Source organism: Dermacentor variabilis, chromosome 5 (genome assembly GCF_050947875.1).
Source record: "Dermacentor variabilis isolate Ectoservices chromosome 5, ASM5094787v1, whole genome shotgun sequence".
Lineage (NCBI taxonomy): Eukaryota > Metazoa > Arthropoda > Arachnida > Ixodida > Ixodidae > Dermacentor > Dermacentor variabilis.
In genome coordinates, this window is record NC_134572.1 from 181,937,144 (window position 1) to 181,961,966 (window position 24,823).

The 24,823-nt window shown below is 43.9% G+C and overlaps 1 protein-coding gene across 1 annotated transcript in view; it reads right to left on the reverse strand.

Annotated features, from left to right (window-relative positions):
• Positions 1–22,892: 22,892 nt before the first annotated feature.
• LOC142582054 (uncharacterized) overlaps positions 22,893–24,823 on the reverse strand; it is a 39,761-nt gene continuing 37,830 nt past the window's right edge. Inside the window, exon 3 of the mRNA XM_075691476.1 lies at positions 22,893–23,005. Coding sequence (XP_075547591.1) covers positions 22,977–23,005 — 29 coding nt within the window. The 3' untranslated portion in view covers positions 22,893–22,976. The remainder of the gene's footprint in view (positions 23,006–24,823) is intronic.

Sequence of the window (24,823 nt, forward strand, 5' to 3'; positions counted from 1 at the left end):
TTAGTGTTCGGTAGCGTAAAGGGTGCAGTGATCACTGGTTAGTGAGGGATGGGATTAGCACCAATTTGAAGAGAGAAACAGTCAAATTGGTCAAGAAGAAACAGGTCAACCTAGAGTCAGTAAGGGTAAAACCAGACAAATTCAGCCTGGTACTTGCAAATCTGGTAGCCTGGTATATGCAGCCTTATAACAGAGAGATGAAGATGACATAGAGGTGATGAAAGGAATCGTAACTAGGCTGGCTTCAGAGGCAGCGATTGAAGGCGGTGGCAAGGCACCAATACAAAAAGTAGTGTTGCATTTGGGTCGCAAGCCCTAAGGGTAGCGTTGGCCTGGCGGCCTGGGGCACAGCTGGAAGCATCCGAAGGTCCGGGAAAGCATGAGTCGACTGCTAGCAGAACAACTTGTTTATTCTAGCATCGCAAAAGAGCGGCCGGTCAGGTCGACCGAAGTGGAGAGATGGGAGAGCACGTTACTCGACGGAAGAAATCGGAGCCTCTCTCGGCGTCCGGGGCAGCTGCTTTTATACTCTCGGAGTCGAGGGCAAGAAGGAACGGCTTGCGAGAGGCGTCCGTGACGGCGGGGCACGGACACGCTGAGAGACACGTTGAGACAAGAAGTGACTCATCCGCCGGGCTGGCGCCGGTCAGACCTCCTCGCTTCACAGTTGGGGAGCTCCTCTCCCCGGCTGCCGCGCTTTGACAAGCGTGGGCACCAACATGCACACACACTCACACACATACACGAAGACACCTGGCATTGAAACATGCCTGGAGCGCTTGGCAGGAAGCTTTACGGCAGCGCTGAACGGGCCAAAATGTCCGCCGCTTTGAATGAAGCCCCGGCGTCCGTTGCATCCGCGCCGGCTCTACCGCGCGTCGTAGGCGAAACGTAACAGCAGGCAAGCTCTCCCAAGTAACTAGGTACCTAATAAAGAAACCACAAAGAATGAAAGTGTCAAATTTAAGAGATCAGATCAAATTCGCCGAACTGTCAAAAACTGGTCAACAAGTTGAAAATAGGCGGCATTCGAAAATGTAGCGTGAGAAAGACTGAAAAGCCGTAAAAAATAGACGCAGCCTGAAATCAGTGAGAAGAGAACTTGGCATAGGATAATCCAAGATGTATTCACTGAAAGATAAGCAGGGTAATGTCATCACCGATCTCAAAGATATAGTAAAAGCAGCCGAAGAACCCTACACTGACCTGTACAGTACCCAGAGGAGTCAGGATAGCTAAATTAGATACAGTAATGAGCAGGATAAAGAAACTGCTTGTATAACTAGCGATGAGTTTAGAAGGGCCTTGCAAGACATGAAACGAGGAAGAGCGGTAGGAGAAGATGGAATAACAGTTGATTTAATCAAAGATGGAGGAGAAATAATACTTGGTAAACTGGAGGCTCTTTAACGAAGTGTCTATCGACTGTAAGGGTCCTAGAAAACCCTTTTATTTATTAGTACTTTGAAATGACTGCTGTAACTGCTTTCTCACTATAAAACTGCTTTCAACACAATGATGATTTCTCGTCTTATTCGAGAAATGTTTTTTAGCCAAAGTAAAATCGATGCATCACCCGCGTACGGTCGACTCGGAACCTTGAAGTAACATAGGCCAAAATCTTGCAAAAAGTGGGTGAACCACTGCTTGTTTGAGATGTCTACGGTAAATTCTACGACAACGACCACCGGCGGATGATTGGCGGCAACGTACGGTCAAACACAACGTGCCCTGTATGCTCGATTTGTCGAATCTAGAGATCGAGCCCTGCTCAGGGAGTTTAGGAAATATAGAAATGATCGCACAAGTCAGCTTAGGACTGGTAACGATGCTTATTTTGTGGGAATTTTTAGTGACCCAGCCAATAAAAAAAAGTGACGTAATCTGGCGCAAATTGAATGCCGCCCTCCCCTTTGTTACAGCCCAATTCAATTTCAGCTATTCCAGCTCTTTTGCGTCATAACGGGCAGAAATTTTCCGAAAATTCTATACCAAACTCGTTTAAGGAAGACTTCTCATTATAACCTCAGGGAAATGACGTTGATTGTCTCCACAGCTGTGCCAACTTCCTGCCTGTAAGCGCGTTTAGTAACACTCTATTTCTTGCCCCAACTAGCCGCTTAGAAGCGTTTTCTTGCTTCAACAGTATAGGTAACGGCCAGTCCTTGGACGCCGATGGTAACCAGATTCGCCCTATAAAGAATGTGCTTGATATTATATGATTTGTTCCTACCCATATTTATAACTTATTATTATCTACAGGCATATTTTCTATACAAATGCTGATAGGGGGACACTAAAAAACTATCGACCTATTTCCATAATTCGAGAGTTTTCGAAAGGTATTGAGAAATTAATGCATATCAGATTGCTATCATTTTTGAATCACCACAATTTGTTTCAAGATTTTCAACATAGGTTTAGGAAGCACCGCTCTACCGAAACAGCCCTGTTGACTCAAAAAGAAATATTTATAGGTGCATTCAGTCTTAATCAAATGCAATTAAACATATGCGTCGATTTTTTCAAGGCATTTGACTACATTGATCATATCATTCTTTTTAGCAAATTAGAAAATTATGATGTGCGTGTAACAGCGCATGCGCTTGTAGAATCCTATCTTTCAAACACCACATAGTTCGTAGATACAAACAATGAAACATCTAGAAAGAATCCAGTCGTTGTTGGTGTGCCACAGGGAAGCATAATAGGGGCACTATTTTTTTTTTATTTACATAAATGGCATTGTATACTGCACAGACAACGCAACGTTCGTCTCGTATGTTGATGCACGACAGTTTTTATTACAGTCTTTGGAAACAGAGGTAGAAGTGATGGCTAACAAAACGCTGTCTGACCTAGAGGCCTGCGCGTCGGTAAATTTTTTAAAAATAAACCCTTCAAAAACACAAGTCGCTTTGTACACGCCTAAAAGAAAAACGCTAAAAAAGAAGCCGAATTTATTTCTGGGCGCTCAGCATATAGCGATGGTGGATTCTGGTAATACCCTTGGAGTGCATTTTTCAAACCACCTTGCAAGGAATGTAGAGGTTGAAAACCTCCACTCAAAGATGTCATCTGCGATTGATGTCCTTGCACGTACGAGAGGTATTCTTCCTGCAAAGGTGAAGATTATGATCTAAAATGCATAATTGTTTTCTCTGTTGCACTACTGCAGCATAGTGTGGTGTACTACTTGTGTAACAAATTTGCGCAAGCTGTAGTTGCTGGAGAAAAGAGCCATACGACGTATTGCTTCCGTACATTACACTTCTACAAAACTTCTTTTTACAAAGTACGAAATCCTTCGAGTGTTCTGTTTATATTATTATAGGCCGATGTTGTGTTATGAAGCTTTTGTTAACTATTGTACCGATACCATAATTAATATTGCTAAGTTAAAAGCAAACACAAGTGCTAATCCAACCAGGCACAAATGAATGCCGACTGTACCCACCCCGAGAACTACTTATGATGAACAATCTTTGTCCTACAAGCAACCTTGCCTTCTAAACTTAATAAACCCAGGAGATTAGGATGCATCGTGTAATTAAAATTGTCTCATTAAGCGCTTCGCACAGTCCATTTATTTTAAGGAATAGTAAATCTTTTCGAATTTTTGTCCCTATTCTTGTCGATCGCTGCTTTTCATTTTCATGCCATTTCAGGCCTATGAAAAGGGGTTCTATTTATTCGCGCTTTGTTACAAAATATTGTGCTACTCGTTGTTCTATAATATTCGTCAATTTATTTAAACTTTTCGTGCATGACTTACCGTCATTTTGCTGTTTTGCCAACTGTAACACGGTCGGTACTTCGTCAAGCTGCTCAAGCTTTTAGTCCTGTACTCCTCCTATCCAAGGGACATAAAGTTGATTAATTGATCAACACGAAAGTGCGTGTGCCTCTCCATCAATCATGTGATTTGACGGCTTTCTTTAGCATTTTGCATTGAACCGAAAACGCTCCTCTATGTTGACTTGAAGGATCTACCTTACGGGGTTATCAGCCGTTGCTCCTGCCCCTGTACTGCCGCTGGGATTGACCCACCTGGGTTTTCTGTCGAGGTGGCTGACACGAAAATTCCCGGGATCATAGCCCCATAAACAGCTTCGCCGTAAAAAAAAAAGAAGGAACCAGAAAGGTGGCCTTCCCGCATCCTCGAGAGCGGCGGCGTCAATGCATGAGCCTCTCTATAGCTCCAGCATAAAGTCTTCCGTGGTGCTATACGCGGGAATTGAATAAACACAAACTCATCTTTCGACTCTTCGTGCATTCACGCAAAGCTTCGCTATACATACACACGTTGGACCTGCAGCATTTTTCCCCTTGAATAATGGCAATCAATTCTGCCTGTCTTTTGAGATTTGAAAGGGTTCATAACTGGAATTCTTGATAGGTATACAGACGCAAACGACGGTCTTGACCCCAGGCGCCCGTTGTTTGCGTCGCTCGCTCGCATTTTGTCACTCACTCCCATAATGCAGAATAATGTTCAATTTGCACAAACTTTGCTCAGTGCTTCCCTATTTGTTTTGAACACATATATACATTTAAGAGGAAAGGAAAAGCAAGGATCAGGTTGGCAACTGCCACCGGACGGGGAGCAACGCCTGCGTACACTTCGGAAGGGAGGGGAAAGCAACACAGAAATGGGAAACAGGAAGGAGGATGGGAGGAAAGCGGAAAGAAAGAGCAACAGGACAAACATAGAAGAATAACGTAGATCACACAGTACAGATCACACATAGCAGTGCCGGTAACTGAATGTGCTTTCCTATTACACACAACAAGGACCGCTATCGACTCCTCCACACGCTTTACAAAAAGGGCACTGGCATTGGATCTAGTCAACTGCGATTTCATACTCGCGGCATGTGCAAGTCGCGCTTTGGCGAAAGGTAGGAAATTGTATGCAAACGTTGCAATTTCATAAATAGATTTAGAAATTGACCCATCATCATCATTACTATCATCATCATCATCTTATTCATGTCTACTGCAAGACGAAGGCCTCTCCCTACGATCTCCAATTACACCTGTCCTGCGCCAACCGATTTCAACTAGCACCCGCAAATTTCCTCATTTCGCCGCACCATCTAGTTTTATGCCATCCCCTACTGGGCTTCCCTTCTCTTGGTATCCATTCTGTCACCCTAATGGCCCAACGGTTATCTAGTCTGCGCATTACATGACCTACGCAGCACCATTTTTTTTCTCTTAATGTCTATTAGACTATCGTCTACACCCGTTTGTTCTCTGATCCAAACCGCCCTCTTTCTGTCTTTTAAAGTCATGCCTAGCATTATTCGTTCCATCGCAATTTGCGCGGTCATTAACTTGTTGTCAAGCTTCTTTTACAGCCTCCAAGTCACTGCGCCGTATGTCAGCACGGGTAAAATGCACTGATTGTATACTTTCCTTTTCAATGATAACGGTAAGATCCCAGTCAGGAGCTCACGACGTCTGCCCTATGCGATCCAAGCCATTTTTATTCTTCTTTGAACTTCCTTCTCATGGTCCGGGTTCCCTGTGATTAGTTGACTCAGGTAAACGTATTCCTCCACAGACTCTAGAGGCTGACTTGCGATCTTGAACTCTTGTTCCCTTGCTAGGTTATTTATCATTGTCTTTGTCTTCTGCATATTAACCTTCAGCCCCACGCTTACACTCTCCCTGTTAAGGTCCTCAATCATTTGTTGTAACTCGTCTGCATTGTTGCTGAATACAACAATGTCATCGGCAAACTGAAGGTTGTCGAGGTATTCGCCGTCAATCTTTACTCCTAAGCTTTCTCAGTTTAATAGTTTGAATACTTCTAAGCACGCAGTGAATAGCATTGGAGGGATTGTGCCTCCTTGTCTGACTCCTTTCTTTATAGGTATCTTCCTACTTTTCTTGTGTACAATTAAGGTTAATGTGGAATTTCTGTAGATATTTTCCGTGGTATTTACGTAAGCGGTCTGTGCTCCTTGATTACGCAATGCCTCTATGACTGCTGGCGTCTCTACTGAATCAAATGCTTTTTCGTAATCTAAGAAAGCTATATAGAGAGGCTTGTTGTACTCTGCGGATTTCTCGATAACCTGGTTGATGACATGGATGTGATCCATGGTAGAGTAACCTTTCCTGAAGCCAGCCTGCTCCCTTGGTTGACTTAAGTCAAGTGTTGTCCTTATTCTATTGGAGATTATTTTGGTAAATATTTTATATTTACCAAACAAGAGCGACAGAAAAGCCCATTCATCTTTTTGATAAATTTAAGCCCATAGTCTACTTGGCAATGGTTCATAATAACCCTGTTAACAGGTAGGTGCAGTAAGGAAGCCGAAAACAGTTCTAACAATTTCAGGATGGGAGTAGTAGGCATGTCCGATAGTCTGTAAGAAGCTTTATACATTAGGCTCCAAGAGCCTATTCTAAATTTATTGAAGTTAATGGGGAAAAGCCACATAAATATTTTTTTCATATCTTAGAATACAAAGTGATAAAGTGCATGTTAATAAATACGAGTCACAGGTCAGGTGCTTAGAATGAGTAAGCGCCCACTAAACATAGTACTGTTGACAGTGAAGCTGACAACTCTGTCCCTGTTGTTTCTTTGATTGAAACAACCAAAAGAAAATTGCCACACCACTCAGGTTCCCTCTGCTGAAAGACTGCTGTCTGGCATCACATGGACCTCCTTCAAGATAGGAGCAACTTTAATTCGATGTGGTCTTAAAATTGGTGAAACTACTGTTTCACATCTCAGAACCTGGAGAGCTGTTTTGATTTCTGCAATTTGGTGAACGTGCTCCAGCTCGAGCTGAGCAGTAACCACTTTAGCATAGCTTCTCCGCAATTCGTGTATTAGAATAACACTTTCGGCTACTTAAACATGTCCTCCATGCCAATAGATTTGGAGCGTGCTTCACAGACAACTATTCCTTGCAATGACAGCCAAGTAGCACTGCTAATGCGCAAATGCAGCTCATTTTATGTGGTGGAGCCGCTAAAAACTTTCGGCAGTGAAGGCAGCTTTTAAATTTTAGAAGCATTTGAGTATGGCGTCATTAGGCACTTAAGATCACATGAACAGTCATTCCAAATGGCAGGCTATTGTAGCACACAACTGCACACACGGGCTACTTGAAACTCGTTTGTTATGCCAATGGTAAGTTCATAATTTTAGAAAAAAAATGTTAATGTAAAAATGCAACCGGAAAGGATATATGGTACTTGCCTATAACAGCGCTGACCCTGGTGGGGTCAACAGCCTCTTTTGCCCCTTGGTGTTATTTCCAAAGCCCAAATGGCCCATGAGCTCCTCTGTGAAGACATGGTGAAGCAAGGCCCTTGTGAACTTTCCTGGTCCACCATGGCGGGCCATGTTAAGCTGTGCCAGGATAACCTCCTCAATGCGCACTCCTACAACCTATGTGAACCTGCATGTTAAGTAAGTGTTAGCAAAACAGTTTTAAGCCTTTCAAGCACATTCACGCAACAGCCCTACTGCAAATAAATTACAAAAGTACCTGTTGCAAATCTAGAATGCTAAACTTGACTTCTTACTAGCTTCTTATGCTGTCTGGATGCCAAATGTTTCAGAAAAACAATCCAGCACAAACAAGTATAATAAACCAATGTATCCAAACATCTAGTACTTGAAAAAGGGGAGTACCAGCGAAACACAAATGACACGCACACAAGGAAACGGCATTAGACACGGACGGACGTTGGGACGGACCAGCGTCCGTCCGTGTCTTACGCCTTTTCCATGTGTGTGCGTCCTTTGTTTTGCTGGTACCCCCCTTTTTCAAGTTCATCATGCACCAACTGGCCCAAGAGCTTGCGCTAATGTACATCTAGTACTATTTATTGTGAATACCATTGTTAGGATACTTCATATTTTCAGGTGTTTGTCTCTATTTTCTCATCCATTTGTGTCAATAGGTAGCCCATGGTCTAATGGGGAGATTGGGCTGCTATGTTGAGGGAAGAGTTCAAAATCAACTGTAGGAACAGCTTGGGTAACTGGGTAGGCGACCCTGGGCACATGCCACTTTTCAATGAATCTCTTTCATGCTATCTTGGGCAACTGCTGCTGCTTGTGTTGGCAAGCAGCATTAGGAGCTTGAAGAGGGACATCATTGTCGATCATTACTAAGATTACCATTACACATCACGTTCGTTTCCTGTGCTAAAAGAGCAATATGTGAGATTCCACTCCACCGTACGAAATGTACATAAGCCGCAAGGACAGTATGTGCCAACCAACACCTCAATTAAATTAATTGACTCGCAAAGCACAGGCTGCACAAGACCAAGGGGTGAACTCAGATGTTTGTGGACAGTCAGTTGATGTCCATGTCAGGGACTTCTAGGAGACGGTCATTTCCTCGATGTGCATCATCGTGCCGTCACACATTGTATGTGTGACGGATGTGGAGCATAGCGTAACAATTTTTTTTGCGCTTTGTCTTATGGAGAAATACATTTACAATTTGTAAAACTTACCTATATCACTGCTCGTGGGCGCGCGCAGCCTCCGCCACGTTTGTTTTGGTGGAAGATGCAAAGAATTAGCAGAGATTGCAACACAAAGTGCCGCGTTTTACAGACCAATGTTGCGGATATGCAAGAACGTGTACAGGAAGCTCCTAACTGACCTTGCTTCGGTTTTTAACGCCGTTCATCAGAATGTTGCGTAAATGCAACAAGGTGCAGTAAAGGGTTAATACAAAACAAGGAATGCACTTGGCTGCATAATAGGTTAACATGCATCACTGGTTCTCATTAAGGTAGGATTATCAGTATGGCAAAGGGTATGCACTGGCTGCTCCAGAGGGGAGCCCTGCCACTTCCCCTCAACCTCCCAATTTCCAATTTCATCTTAACGAGACATAATGCCAAGGAGGTTCATGCCATGCAGGCTAGAGTATGTGGTAACCGGCACTTCACACCGTCCAGCTCGGCATCAATCTTTTTGGAATTTGGCCCTTGAAATGCAGAAAGCCCCGATCACTGCTCGTTCTTCAGCCAACTTTCTCAAAGGGTGCTGCTGTTCTGGTTTGATACCTCTAGCAGTGCACTGCTGTATGACATTGGTCATAATACCTTCGTTCTGGTAGAACTAGAAAGATGTGCACTCATGTAGACCACTAATGTCCACACCAAGTTTCTGAACGACCCTCTCATATCAGGCATATACTCTGAAAAAGGCACATTCTGCGTTTAAAGGGACACTAAAGATTACTATTAAGTCAACGTGGACTGTTGAAATACCATCACAGAAACCTCGAAACACTTGTTTCGTGCCAAGGAGAGACTTATTTTAAGAGAAAATGCGTTCTAAAGCGTCCGCGTACCTCTAGCGCAGTTCGAATCGCCCGCCCTCCGATCGAGGAGTACTGACATCATGGTCTCATAGTGACGTTGCGCCATCGGTGAGTAGAACGGCGTCCGCAGACGGCGCTACGGCTTTTCTGCGCAAAACGCGAACGCGCGGCCAGAAACAGAGCCAAGACAGAGCCGACAGCAGAGCGAAAGCGGGAGTATGGTGGCTAGCGGAAGGAGAAACGAATTACATCCCACGGCACACGTAGAGTCCGTTTTCGTTAAACTATAGACTGCGGCGAGCTCGCAGCGTGGTCGGCGCGGTCTATGAGAAGCGACGAGCCTTTTCGCACTCGCAACAGGGCATAAAAATGTGCGAATCGACGCAAAACTTGGCCTAGAAACGTGCTTCGCCACAGCCAGGGCTCAATACCACTCAAGCTGGCACGATCCAGATGTCGTTTCCCGCACCGCCACCAGGCGCCGCTACTATACCTCAAACTCCAGCGCAAGACGCCCATAAGCTGGTACTTCATTCTATGACGCTAACTTCGACGCTCGTCGCAATGGACCCTGACACCGACAGATTGGCTCGCGATGGTGGGCTCAACTTCAGCGATTTGAGCACTGACGAGCGCGACCTGCTGCTGAGGGCTCGCACTGCCGGCGTCGTTGCGTACTACGACGGCGGCCTCGACACCGGCTCTCCGGAGCGGGATAGCAACGAGGGCTTCCCACGACATCACATGGACGTGACATTGTTGCTGCTTGTTCCAAATGAAAGTTTCGCGAGCCATCAGAACCCTCACAGCACGACGCGATAACGAAACTACTGAAACTCCAAAGCGTGCGCGGCGCAGAGTCGAGTGCGCAGAGTCGAGCGAAAACGAAACCTTTCGAACACCCATATGAATAGACGTAGACAAGTAGCATTTTTTTCCGTCTTGTTCTCGAATGAAATGATATTTTTAATACCAGTAGTTGAGTATTAGTAACACAAATTATGAGGAGTCCTTTCGTCATCGGGCTAGTACCGGAATGTCGCTGGGGGGTCTCAAATCGTGTCATGCGTTTACCTCAATTTCTCGGTTACCGAAGCTCTGTTCGCGATTATATTGACACCTTAGACGTTCTAGAACATTGCTCTACCACTTTAACTTGAGTTTCTGGTTACCTTTAGTGTCCCTTTAATATATTCGCAAGTGACACTGAAATTCACTCCCAGTCCCGGTGCAGTTGCAAAGTCTTTCAGCTGAGTGCTTAGAGGCACCATGTCTCCTAATGAAGGCACTCTGCACCAATTGATCACTGGGGCAAATGCCTTGCAGTTGCATCAGCAATGTTTTTTTCTGCTTCCTGCAATACATTTTCACGGCATCACTGTATTTGATCATGGTGACGCTACAGAATGGATGACCAAAGAATTCACCTTTAGCGTTCCAGCTGGGGCGTCTCCCAGCTCATTTTGAATCTGAAAAAAGATGTCAGTATTAAAACGTGAAGCCACAATGCAGCAAAAGCAAAATCAAAAGAGCTACATGGACCATTAGGCTGACATAAATGGACGGATACAAATGACTAGTCATTGAATACACTAAAGTGAGGCCGCTCTTGCCAATGGCAGTGTGAGCTTGTCAAATAATTTATTTCACATTCCTCTACTTATATTAAAAATTATTTCCACACATCTACTTAACTGTTATGGCCACATATTAAAGGCAGCTCCTTCATATAAAACCACAGTGTTACATTCTTTTACTCCCCGTCTACCTGATGCTACTGAAGTTTTGCTTATTCTCAAAGAAAGAATTTCACAGAACTGCTCTTTCGAGAAAGCATTATTGCGAGCTTCTGGCAAAGCGTCGTCATTTAGTTCACAACGATGCGCTCCTCTTTCAATCTGTTGACTCTATAGTGCTCGGATTCAAAGCGAAAATAGCTTTTCGACATAACTAGCTACTTCTATGGTGACAAGAAACAATGCTAATTATTGATGTTTATGTTGTCGATAACGTATACATGCCGTCTCGAAACACAGTGGGACGACAAGGCAGATATGCCAGGCATCTCGTTCCTTTACCGATTTTAAAACTTTGTTAAATCAATCAGCTACTGAAGTGCGAAAAGCTGCAATTTCACGAAATTACATTATTTTGAATGTTGCAGGACCTGGAGTGCCATCAAATCTGCCTTTCCGTGAATGCAAAGAGCGCCTACGCGAAGCCGTTAGGGCGAAGCATTCGATAGCGTCGAACGGAGAAGATGAAAAAAGAAAGTTGAATGCGCGCGAACTGGTATTAACAAAACAAACGCGGCTGGCAAGGCGTATAACTCGACGATTTCGCAGCACTCTGTGGCATCACCCCTATTGTATCTCACGTATCGCATATAATCGCATGTACACCCTTGAAATTATTATTATTGCGCGACAGCCTCCTCTACGTTTTCCGATCGCGCGAACATCGGCCGCGCGGCGTGTCAGGTAGTGGCCTTGACGCACCGCGGAGTCACTCGATCCTGAAGGGAACAGCGCAACAGAATACACTTTCGCCGATCCCACCGCCGGCCGTTTTACAAGCTCGCCCACACGCCTTGTACTAGCGTGGCGCAAACGAGATATCTTCGATTACAGTACAGATCGGATGGTTTCACGTCGCATTGTTTTGCGCTCATTAAGAAGGCTAACTCAATCGGTGCTCGAACACCGTATCAGAAATCATGGCGTACAACATGCCGTTTTAGCTGGCACCACATAGCTGCCTTAAGTCACCACAAGCGGAGTGTAAAGTTTAACCAGCACAAAACTCCATGTTATATACCACAAATCTAGTGCTGTACAACCAATTCTCGCAATGGAAGGATAGTACTAGGAATGAAAAACTAGAAAAGAGGCGCGCGAAAGACACGAACAAGCGCTGAAATAATTCCCGCGCTTCCGTTCACCGCGTCGCAATGGACCAACGAGGGGAATTCGAAACACTCACTCACCCTTGATGTCGCTGAGTCTGAGGCGATCATGGCGATCTTCGAGGCGACAAGCCCATAAAAAGCGAGCAACAGGCAGGAATATACCAAAGATGTCACAGCGAAGCACACAAAGAACGCAGAAAACGCAGGGAGCTCTCGAGCAAACGGCGTGCACGAACACGCCGGAATGCGCGAAGCATCAACAGCGCAAACGCGCAATCATACATGTACGCTCATACAAATACACGCTTATATTATCATAAATTGTACCATTTGATAACAAATTTTGTAATGTCATGTTGTTACTGAAGAATTGTTGCGATTTGCAACTGTCTGAAAATTATTTGCTTCGCTTCTTTGATGAACTACTTTCTTTAGCGCAGTTACGCAGTGCACCGGCCGGAGCTAATGGATGCACGGGAAAAGGCGCCAAATTCAAACATCGCAAACGCTGTTCTAGTTTGTGCGCGCACAGTTTTCGTCGTTTGGATTAAAAAAAAAAAGTAATGCGTACCGCAACCATGCGAACTCAACTATTGACCAGAAAAGTACAGGAACGTCGCTGTTTGTGCTTCTTATTTTGACGTCATGGCAAACTGCAGGCGGTCTGTCGTCCCATTCTTTAAAAATGTGTGCTTGTGCTTCTGCGCTGTGCGATTTGTCACCGAGAACGTATAGCAGCGCAGATTGTGCTTGGTGGCCGAGCAGATTCCCAACACATTCGCCGGCACCCTGTCTAGGTCACAGAAAAGAATTTGGCCTCCCTGTGAAATATGAGCGTCATGTCGTACATATCGGCCAAGCTTTTCATTTCGTTCTGTAGCGCGCTAACGGGTAACATCTAAGCGAAACGCACTCTGTAAAAACGATGTTCACTCCTTTCTCCGCCACACCCGCCGTGGTGGCACAGTGGCTGAGGTGTTGCGCTACTAACCCGAGTGCTTGGGATCTAATGCTGGCCGCGGCGGCTGCGTTTCGATGGGGGTGAAATGCAGAAACGCCCGTGTACTGTGCGTTCGGTGCAGGTTAAAGGACCCCAGATGGTCAAAATAAATATGGAGTTTCTTACTACGGTGCGGCCCATTATCAAAGCGTGTTTTTGGCAGGTCAAACCCCAGACGTGAATTTTGTTAACGTTCTCCGCCACCTTGACCATATTTAACATGGAGGCATGTAATGCGTTTCCTAACACACAGCTAGGCACTGGCCCCTTATAATGGACGCCGATGGAAATGCAGGATGCGTCCAATCATCGGTTCTTTGTCACTACTTGTAGGGACGTTTGTCTTCGCAAACTGCATATATATATATATATATATATATATATATATATATATATATATATATATATATATATATATATATATATATATATATATATATATGTGTGTGTGTGTGTGTGTAAGGATGTTAGGAAAGAAATTCCAATTAGAAAGTTGCAGAGCAGTTGGCAGCACGTCCGAAGAAACAGTTTCTGTCTTTCTATCTGTTAAGTATTAGTGTGTTTCAGCTTACTGCGGATGGGGGCTCGCGAAATACAAAAAACACCACGTGATATGCCCGCCTGCGAGTCGTGATTGCACTGCTCCTAAGCCTTCCGCACACAAACGAAAACATACCATTTAACCGGTGTGAACACCTGTCTGCTTATCGCAAATCATGAACAGCAGCGAGGGAAGCACGCCGCTGGCGTCAATACCACAGCCAACGCCTTCGTCACTGCCCTGTCGCCTTTTAAGCGGCAACACACCCTGCTCGATGGTATGCTCGTTTGGGAGCGCTGCAAGCACCGCGCGCAAGCGGGTATATGTCAGGAGATATTTTTTTGTATTTCGCGGGCATCCGCAGTATGCTGAAAAACACTAACACTTAATAGATAGAAAGTTAGAAATTGCCTAATCGGACGTTTTAGAAAGTGCTTAGAACTTTCTAATTGGAGTTTTTCGCCTAATTTTGTTCCTTCAGAATGGCTAATTTTCTTGACTAATTAACTACTTAGGAAAAATACAAGAATAGCGTGACACATACAAGAGTGAGCAACATGCATTTGGTCGCATCGTGTTGTGGTGCATCGGCATATTTTTAAATTTTGAATAAAGTTAGCTGTAACACGTGTATATACGTGTATGGTTCAAGTAACGTAAAACAACACCCTGTATGTATGCAACGGTGATCAAGTGATCAGTAAAGCAACATATATGTGCAAAAGACACACACATACACATGTGCGTGTGTTTTTCATATATACTTCGAAACTCAATTTTGCTCGTGACTCAATGTTATTCAACAATAAGTTAACAGCATTTAGTCAAGCACTTTATTGTTGAAAACTACTCAACATTGGCTCAATAATACTCAATACTATTCAACAATATATCAAGAAAATTTAGGTAACGACCTTATTGTTGAATACTACTCAACAATGGCTCAATAATACTCAATACTATTCAACAGTATACTAACAAAATTTAGTCAACGACTTTTTTGTTGTGAACTTCCCAACAACTTTACTGTTGAATTATTGCTGGGTGGTTTCAATAATTGTTGAGGTATTATTGAAAGGCTATTGATTATTATTATTATTAATTAGTGTTTTATGGCGCAAGGGCTACGACGGCCAAAGAGCGCCAGCAACGATGTTTAGTAGTGGGGTAGAATGTTATAAACATGTCAGTGGCTATAATGGGTCGCAATGCCTGTGACGTACTGCGGTGGCTGTAAAGGCCTAGGAATTAAAAACATAAGGCGTGCATTTCTTGGGAGAATTTAAGATGATTATGTCGGATTTGGGGTAGCGTAGGGAAGATGAGATTAAAAGCGGTAAGATATATTCTTCAAAAAATTCACATCATTAAGATAACTTAACAGCCGGTCGAGGGGGAACATCGGCTCAGCCGATAGGAAAAATGCAGGATGCATAGGTAAATTGGTGCGGTAAATTTCAGGAAAGTATTTTTTTCGCGTGGCTTCCATGCTAGGGCATTGTATAAGAACATGGATGACTGTGAGTTGATTTCCACATCTAATGCAGACCGGTGGTTCAGTACCGGCTAGCAAGTATGAGTGTGTTGCATGTGTGTGTCCTATCCTCAGTCTCGATATGATTACTTCCTCCTGTCTATGCCGGTGTACAGGTGTCTGGGTAATGTAGGGTTGGATGATGTGAAGTTTGTTATTATTTTCTGTGTCCCAAGCTTCTTGCCATGCGTCACGCAGTATTCCTCGAACGACAGGTTTCATATCTGTATATGGAACATAACTTACATCTATCTATCGGCCGCTTCATTACCAGGTATACTAGTATGGCCAGGTACCCAGCAGATTATAATATGTAGCCCTCTCTTGTAGGCTAAGGTTAAGCTGCTGATGAGAGTGTTTATCACCGGATTCTTTCTTTGTTTTCCAAGGTGTATTGACCGGACCACACTTAAGGCATCTGTATATATTATCGATTGATTGATCTGTTTTGTTGTTATTTCTTTAACTGCGAGGAGTATAGCGTGTGCTTCAGCAGTGAAGATACTTGTGTATTTATTTAATCCTAAATGGGCTACAAAATCTGGACCTATTGCAGCACATGATGTTGTTTCAGCAGTTTTCGAAGCATCAGTGTAAAATTCTGGACACTTGTACTTACTCTGTAGTGATAAGAAGTGTTGTTTTATAGCTTCTTGGGGTGTATGCTTCTTGTTTGTTTCTGTGAACGAGATGTCACAATGTATGGGGACTGATTCCCATGGTGCTACTAACTCGTTAGTGGTATGTAGGTGAACGTCCGACAGCAATATGTTGTTTTCTTGACATAGCGACAGTGCTTTCAATGGAAATGGCTTTGCTAATGATGACCGCTTTGCAAAGAGGGTTTGCGTTTCTGTGCTCTTCAACATTTTGTAACACGGGTGTTCTCGGTTGGAACTAATCTTAAGTGCGTACATAAAACTACAATACTTACGTTGTCGGTCTAGGTTCCACTGATTAGCTTCTACGTGCAAACTTGGAACAGGGCTAGTACGGAATGCACCTAGGGCTAGTCGCATGCCAAGGTTATGTACAGGATCCAGGATTTTTAAAACAGAACGTGAAGCTGATTGGTAAACAATGTTCCCGTAACCGATACGTGTTCTAATCAAACTGTTATACAGCGAGAGCAAGCATTTCTTGTCAGTTCCCCACGACTGGTCTGAAAGAATTTTGAGGATATTCATAGTTTTTGAGCATTTCATTTTTATGTTTTTTATATGTTGCACAAACGAGAGCTTATCATCCAATATAACGCCAAGAAATTTCTGCTCCTTTTTTACACTAAGCACATACCGGTTCATCGTAATATTCGGTTCAGGATGTATGCCTCTTTTCCGAGAAAATAACACGCATGTCGTCTTTTCTTCATTAAAGCGAAAGCCATTCTTGTCAGCCCATTTTGAAAGCCTGTTCACCCCCAGCTGAATCTGCCTCTCGCATATGGACAGATTGCATGATTTAAAGCTTATCTGTATATCATCTACATAGATTGAGTAGGATATAAATGGTGGGAGTGTTTTTTGCAGTGTGTTCATTTGAACTAAGAATAGTGTGCAGCTGAGCACTCCTCCTTGTGGTACACCGTTTTCTTGCACAAAGATTCTCGACACTGCAGTTCCCACTCTTACTCTGTACTTTCGTTCGGACAGATAGCTTTTTACTATGTTAAACATGTTGCCTGACACGCCATACGACGCGAGGTCTTGCAATATGCCATATCTCCAGGTAGTGTCATAAGCTTTTTCGAGGTCAAAAAATACTGATAGACAGTATTGCTTATGAACAAATGCGTCTCGTATATAACTCTCAAGTAGAACTAGGCTATCTGTTGTGCACCTTCCTGGTCTAAAACCGGCTTGGTGGGGATCCAGAATTCCATTGTATTCCAAAAAGTACATTAATCGGAGGTTTGTCATTTTTTCAAATACTTTACATACACAGCTTGTTAGAGCGATAGGCCTGTAGCTCTGTACACAGGAGGGGTCTTTTCCATGCTTTAATATTGGTACTACTATAGCTTCCTTCCAACAGGACGGCAATCGACCACTGCAGAAAATTTTATTGAACAGGTATAAGAGGCATTCAAGTGTTTCCTCGGGTAGGTGCTTGACCATCTCATAATTAATACTGTCAAATCCTGGCGCAGAGTTCTTGCAGTTGCGCAAAGCTATTTTTAATTCTTGCATCGTGAATGGGCAATTGTACCCATCGCTATGGGATTTTCGGAACGAGAAGGGTATTGACTCAGATAATTTTTTATATGTGAGGAATACTTTTGTGTAATTCGCGCAACTCGATATGTGCTGAAAGTGTTCTCCCAAGGAATCTGCTTGCCCTTTTCATGTAGTAGCACTGCCATTTACGACGGGCAAGGGTAGTGTGGTATTCCCCTTCAGCCTTCGAACCCTACTGTACACTTTCTGGCTATCTTTGTATGAGTTTATTGAGCCGATATAATTTCTCCAACTAGCTCTCTTGGCTTCCCAACGAATACGTCTTCCATTTGCTTTTGCACGTTTGAAATTTATAAGGTTTTCTTCTGTTGGATATTTGGAAAACGTACGCCATGCTTTGTTTTGTTCTTTTCGTGCTTGCTTGCACTCTTCATTCCACCAGGGCTTAGGGTTCACTATATTACCAGAGGTTTGTGGTATAGTTTGTTTCGCGGCATGAATAATGTGTTCAGTTATATAGGTGGTCATTTCTTCAATGTCAAGCTGCCTTATGGATTCAAGAGATATACATGCGAGTTCTTTGAATTCTGCCCAGTTTGCAGCATTTAGCTTCCATTTTTTTGTATTCACAGGTGGGTCATACGTCTGTATCGCCTCTAAGAGAACTGGAAAATGGTCACTTCCAAAGGAGTCTGTGAGAGCTCTCCATTCAAACAATGGCAGAAGTGTTGCAGAACCAACCGCCAGATCTATTGAGGAGTAGGTGTTATGTGCAGTGCTATAATAAGTCGGGAACTTATTGTTAAACAGAGTTGCTGCAGAGGATAGAAGGAATTTTTCAATTACGCGGCCTCTTGCATCACAGCGTGAGTCCCCCCAGAGTCCACTATGAGCATTAAAATCACCAACCACAATATACGCCTCAGGAAGCTGGTCTATTAGTTTTTCAAACTCATTAATGTCGATCCGTTTGTCTGGTGGAATGTACAAAGAGCATACAGTAACAAGCCTATTAAGCAAAATAGCTCGTACGGCTACTGCCTCATAAGGTGTGTTAAGTTGGAGATTTTGGCATGCAACAGTCTTTGATATTATTATTGCCACGCCACCTGATGCAGCATGTCCGTCATCACGGTCTTTACGAAAAATTCCAAACTGAGTTAGAAAGTTCGAGTCACTTGATTTTAAGTGTGTCTCCTGAACACAGAACACTCTAGGCTTATACGTAGATAACAATTCTTTGATGTCATCTAGGTTATGCAAAAGCCCTCTGGCATTCCATTGCAATATCTGAACACCCATTATGACAAAGGTGTTTTTGGGAGTGTTCTGTGTAGAGTGATAATATTATTTTGGTTTTGGTGGAATTATTCGAGGGTTTTTTTCTTTCTTACGTCCCTTAAGCAAGCTACGCTTGTCTTTTGGTGCCGCTGGCACCGATGTACTTGCGTCAACCTCCATCTCCTTCTCAGAGGCGGTGGAGGCGGGGTCACGAGGCTCTGGGAGACATGTCTCGGGCCTCGGTTTTTGCACAGTAATTCAGCCCTGCGAGAGCAAGGTCTGCGAGTTGTTGGATTTCGCAGCACTGGGTGCTGCCTCTGTGGGGGCAGAAGAAGTCCCCCGTGGTTCACTGCGGGTGACCAGGGCGGGCTCTTTAGGCCGTTGTGAGAGGGCCCCCTGCCTCGTCAAGCGGCAAAACTTTCGTTGCGAGGAAATGTAAGTCGCTTTCGCGCTTCATAGAAGGTAATGTTTCCATTGATCTTAAGGGCAATAATTTCTTTCTCTTTTTTCCAGATTGGGCATGACCGTGAGAATGCAGGATAATCCCCTTCACAGTTCGTGCAGTGGGATACAGCGTTGCAATTATCAGATGGATGATCGTTAGAACTGCATCTGGCACATGTTAATTTTCCTCGGCATGTCTGAGAGCTGTGCCCGAACCTCTGGCATTTGAAACAACGTCTAGGATTGGGGATGTAAGGCCTCACACGGATTTTCACATAGCCTGCTTCGACTGAGTCTGGTAATGTGGCGGAGCCAAATGTGAGGATTACATGTTTTGTGGGAATTTCGGTGTCATTCCGACGAATCATGATTCTTTGAACTTTGGTCACATTCTGTTCTGCAAAACCTTCAAGCAATTCTTCCTCACTAAGATCAAGCATGTCTTCATCAGAGATTACCCCACGAACACTGTTCATCGAACGGTGCGCCGTGACAGTTACTGCTATGTCACCAATGAATTTGAGGTCTGACAGCTTTTTAAGTTGTTCTTTGTCTTTCAGTTCCAGAAGGATGTCGCCACTAGCCATCCTTGTAGCTTTGAAACCTGGGCCTAATGTATCTCTTAGGCACTTCGAAACTTTGAAAGGAGATAGTTTTCTGGCTGTTATATTGCCGTCACTATGGATCACATGGTACTTTGTAAAGTTGTCATAGTTCTTGAAGAAGAATCGAGTGGTTGCTTCGTTGCGCCCCCTTTTTAGAGGACGATCAGTTTGAGAAATGGAAGGAGTAGCCATAAAAGTATTTGTCTTCGGCAGCAGCGCCAGCCGCCCACCACCGAGCCCAACATGGGGACGCCACAAGGCTTGTATCTCAAGACTTGCGCACGCCAGCTGTACGCCACCACTATAACCGTACATGGTGTAACCAAGGCTGGTTAGCCACACAAGGTTAACCCTCGCCGCCAGTAAATTAGAGTGGAAAAAAAGGTAAGGAATGGAGTGGAGAGAAGGAAAGGTGCAGAAGAAAGATTATAGATGGAGAGGCGGACAGGAAAAGGCGACCGCCGATTTCCCCCGGGTGGGTCGGTCCGGAGGTGCCGTCTATGTGAAGCAGAGGCCAAAGAGGTGTGTTGCCTCCGCCGGGGGGCCTTAAAGGTCCAAACACCCAGCATCGGCTCAACCTCCAGGATCCCCCTTTCCCCAGACACGGCTAAGCCGCGCACGGCTACACGCGGGAAGGTCCAACCCTCGTGTGCTCAGGTCCGTGGTGTCGCAACACACCAAACGCCTGCTGACGCAGACGCCCCTGCGGGGGAAAGGCTATTGAATCAACAATTCCTCAACAATACGCCAACATTTCAAGAGTCATTTTCATAAGGGAATGCTCGTTTCACTTTACATAAATGATATTACTGCTTCAATCCATTCCAGTGTGCAAATTACGTTGTTTGCGGACCACTGTGTGCCTTTTAGAGATATCACTTCAACAAATGATCAAACTGATTAAAACACTTCTCTAGCTGGCCATATTGATTGGTGCAATATGTGGGGAATGCGGATTAACGCTGAAATGACGGTCTTTCTTCGCTTCACTCGTAAGAAAGCTCCACTAACCTTTAGTTACACGTTAGGTCCGTTGCCTTTGCAGGAAGAAACAAAATATAAGTATTTGGGTGTCACAATTGCTTACAATTTATCCTGGAATTCACAAATTGATAATATCTGTTCTTCGGCTTTGCGTAAATTATTTTTTGGGACATAAACTTAAAAATTCCCCACCTAGCGTAAAACTTCTCCCTTATTATTCATTACCTAGACCGAAAGTTTATTATGCATGTGTTGTTTGGGACTCGTTTACTAAACAAAATATTAAATGTCTCGAAAGGATACAGAAGAAAGCCATGCGATTCATATATTCAAAGTTCTGTAGATATGATTGCTCCTCACAAATAATACGTGGTAATGGCATCGAAACCCTTTAGCAGCGAAGGCAACACTTAAGATTTTGATTTCTTTCCATGCTTTTTAATGGTGACTTATCAATTATTCCTGCATCCTGTCTAGTTCAACGTCTAGGCTTACGCGATACCATCATGCGAATTCACTAACACCTTATTTTGCACGGACGGATTTATTGAAGTATTCTTATTTCCCCGAACTATAACAGACTGGAATAACTCGTTGTTGCCTGTTTCAATTGATTCATTGTACTACTGTTGTCTTACCTCCCTGCTTGATTGCATAATGCATTGTATTATTGTTGTGTTTAACCACCACCTGAACTAGTTGGGCAGTATGAAATAAATAAATAAATAAATAAATAAATAAATAAATAAATAAATAAACCCCCTATATGCGTAATTATTTATCCTTTTCTCGAGGGCTGCATTTCACTCATTAACAACCTAAAGCTATTGCTCATCGCAAGACGCGCTTGCATGATTGGAACTTACTAGAATGTTATCGACGCCTCTGTGCGTTGTTTCTTGGCGCCGAAGCTTGTTCAGTCTGATTGTATGCGTGATGCGAATTCTGTAGCACATTCTGGAAGACATGCTGGCCCTAGCGATTACTTTCAAAGCTTCAATGACTCATGTATAAAAGCCGACGCGCCTGACCGGCAGTTCAGACTTTCGACGATCGCCGACTGGGTTCGCCGCTTTCTTTGTGATTTGAGTACAACATGCTTTTGTGGGCACAGGCTCGCCCAATAAAATGTTATTCAAGCAATTAACACTTTTGCTGCTGTGTTTCTTGACCGTCACTACCACGTGACAATAGCGTGTGTGAGATGCGGTTGTAGTCGTTTAAGCTTCGTCATGCCGTCGTCGTGAAGCCGTCGTGTTCATTCCGTCATCATCGTTTTGACTTCGTCATCCAACCCTAGTCATGCCGTTCTCGACATTCCATCATTGTCATACCATTGTTGTCACTCGTCCATCGTCATACAATTGTCGTCAGGCCATAATCGTCACCCTGTCGTTTGGCAATCGTCAATTCAGAAACGCAATCTCATTACTATCATGCCGCCGTCATTATTCTGCCTATGTACTATCGGCGTCATTCCATTTTTCATCGTAATCGTCCTGTCATTTGATCAGGATTATGCCATCGTTGTCATGCCATCGTCGCCATTTAGTCACCGACAGACACTCACGCTGATGCATCCGTTATCGTGCCATTGACGTCATTCCGTCAGTGGTCGTGCAATAGTGGGCATTCCAGCTTTGTCATCAGGATCTCGTCATACCGTTGTCAGGACGCCTTTTTGTGAAACACTTGTCATCGCATTGTCTTCATGCAGGCGTCGTCACAATATCCTCGTTTGATATCGTCGTCATTCCAGAATCATCCTTTTATCGTGCCTTCGTCATCATACGGCCTTTGCTGCTCCATCGGCACCTTTCCCTCTTCGTCTTTGCATCGTCGGCACTGCATCGTCGTACAGTCGACGTAATGTCATCATGCTCATTTTTTACTTTGGCAAGCGAATGCCGCAGAAAAGTCAACCGAGACCGGAGGCAGTGCACAGTCTATATAGCGGGAGCAAGGAAATACTAAGAATGACCAAGAGAGGTAAAAATAAAGTCCACTTTAGGAATACGGTGCGTAGTAACATTGTTCAAATGCAAATCGCATCAGCATCGACAATGACCTTTAGATGGGTTCTGTCGTAATTTTTTCATCCAAAGCCTTTATTTAGAACGCCGCTGGCGATGTTTGGCGAGTACTTGCTCCCGCAAGACGGTGGTGTGACGCATCCGTGGCATCAGCAACCCGGGCCTCGCGCATAGTCTCCTGGAAATAGAGAGAGGTACGTACATGAAAATAAACACATTGGAATAGCATCACATTTTGGAACGATCTACAGCGCCAACCAGTAAAGGAATGGTGGCTGTCTTTTGAACAATATGAACAGCTCCGAAAGCTATCTGCATCACTGCATGGATTCAAACTATATATTTGTGCTCAGGATGACTTTATTCAACACATCCCGCCACAGTTTTATGTGCTTATAAGTAAAAAAGGAAATTGACAGTGACTTTAGCATACGACAATGAGGATGAAGGGATGATGTCCCGTTAGCGCTCATGGTACATTCATTATGTTACTTGACATTCTCATTGAAATGCGGTGTTGCTTCATGTTACTTGCTTTCTCTTTATCTGCTTTAATGCAAAAGTATCATATAATTCTGGGATCCTGATACAGCTGTGGGACATAACGCTCTTCAAGGTGGTTTTTAATGCCCACTGTTAGGTTACGAACATGAAAAGCATTTTTAATAAGGAAATACCATGGTTAGTTGGCAAAAGTTGCGTCTCCGTGTAGGTGAAGGAAAATAAATATCTCTTCATGTTTTCTATGGTAAAAACTGCATTTTATTGCCTAAACGCAGAGATGGAGATGGAACTATGTGTAGGACATCGCCATGTTGATGCCGCGTCAGATATTTTACAGGAATCTGAGCGATTTCGAAGTGTACCTTGAGGTTGCTTCCCGCCGTCTGGGATGACATGGAGACATCAAGTTAGTGTCAAATTATCAAAAGCGTTGATACGAGTATGAGTAAACCACTTCTTTACACATGCACCGTAGTTCACATCCAGAATGAATATTTTTAGTAATGACTTCCGAGTGAATTTCGAAAAAGAATGTGAGAGAAATGTGTCATGTATTGTACAAGTTGTCTTAGGAAGATATGACCCATGAGGCGAAAATCCGCCTAAAATTAAAGGTCGTTTCAGATCCTTTTTTTTCGATGCTCGTGTCAACTAACAGATGGGATTAAGACTAGGCGTCGTCAGTTCTTGCCGGGTTTCCCCTCTTCTTGAATTTCTTTCTCTATATCTTGACAGTGCTTTTGGTTGCTTAGAACAGATGCTGAATCGATGCAGCTTCCACGTGCGACGTGCGGCGTTTGCCCAGACGCGGAAGGCAAAAGCCGCAAAATAAACGAAATCTTAAACTCAGTGGTATTATTTTGCCTTATTTGACTGTTGCTGATAAGGTGTTTGTAGTGGATTAAAACATGTGACTATTTCGAGAAGCACTCTCACTTGTTCCCCGCTTTCGTTCCGTGGCATTTTCTTCATAGCCAAAGAAAGTTGTCCACGAGTTTAAACCTTTAACTGGCAAGACAGGAAATACCTGACCTGGAATGTTTTATGTTGTTACGTGAAGCTGAAGCCTAATACTATTTACAATTTATTTACAGGTAAGCTCACGGAGGCCAAATTAGTGCACGAAGACGACGTGTGTGCCGCTTTGATATAGCGTGGCTAATTTGGCCTCCGTGAGCTTACCTGGCGGCTGTTCCGTAGCATCACCCCCAGCTGTAGAAGCACCGTCCCGGTGCTTAATCTACACATCCGCGGTGAAAGGTGTGTGGTAGGGTTTTAGTCTTGCCACGTGAACGTCATTGCGGAATCAGGGTGTAGACGAGCCGTATGTAAAAATACAGAAAGATATCTATAGCGGCTCCATAGCCACTGTAGTCCTCCCTATAGAAAGCAAAAAAAATCCCAATAAAGAAAGGCGTCAGGCAGGGAGATGCGATCTCTCCAATGCTATTCACAGCGTGTTTACAGGAGGTATTCAGAGACCGGGATTGGG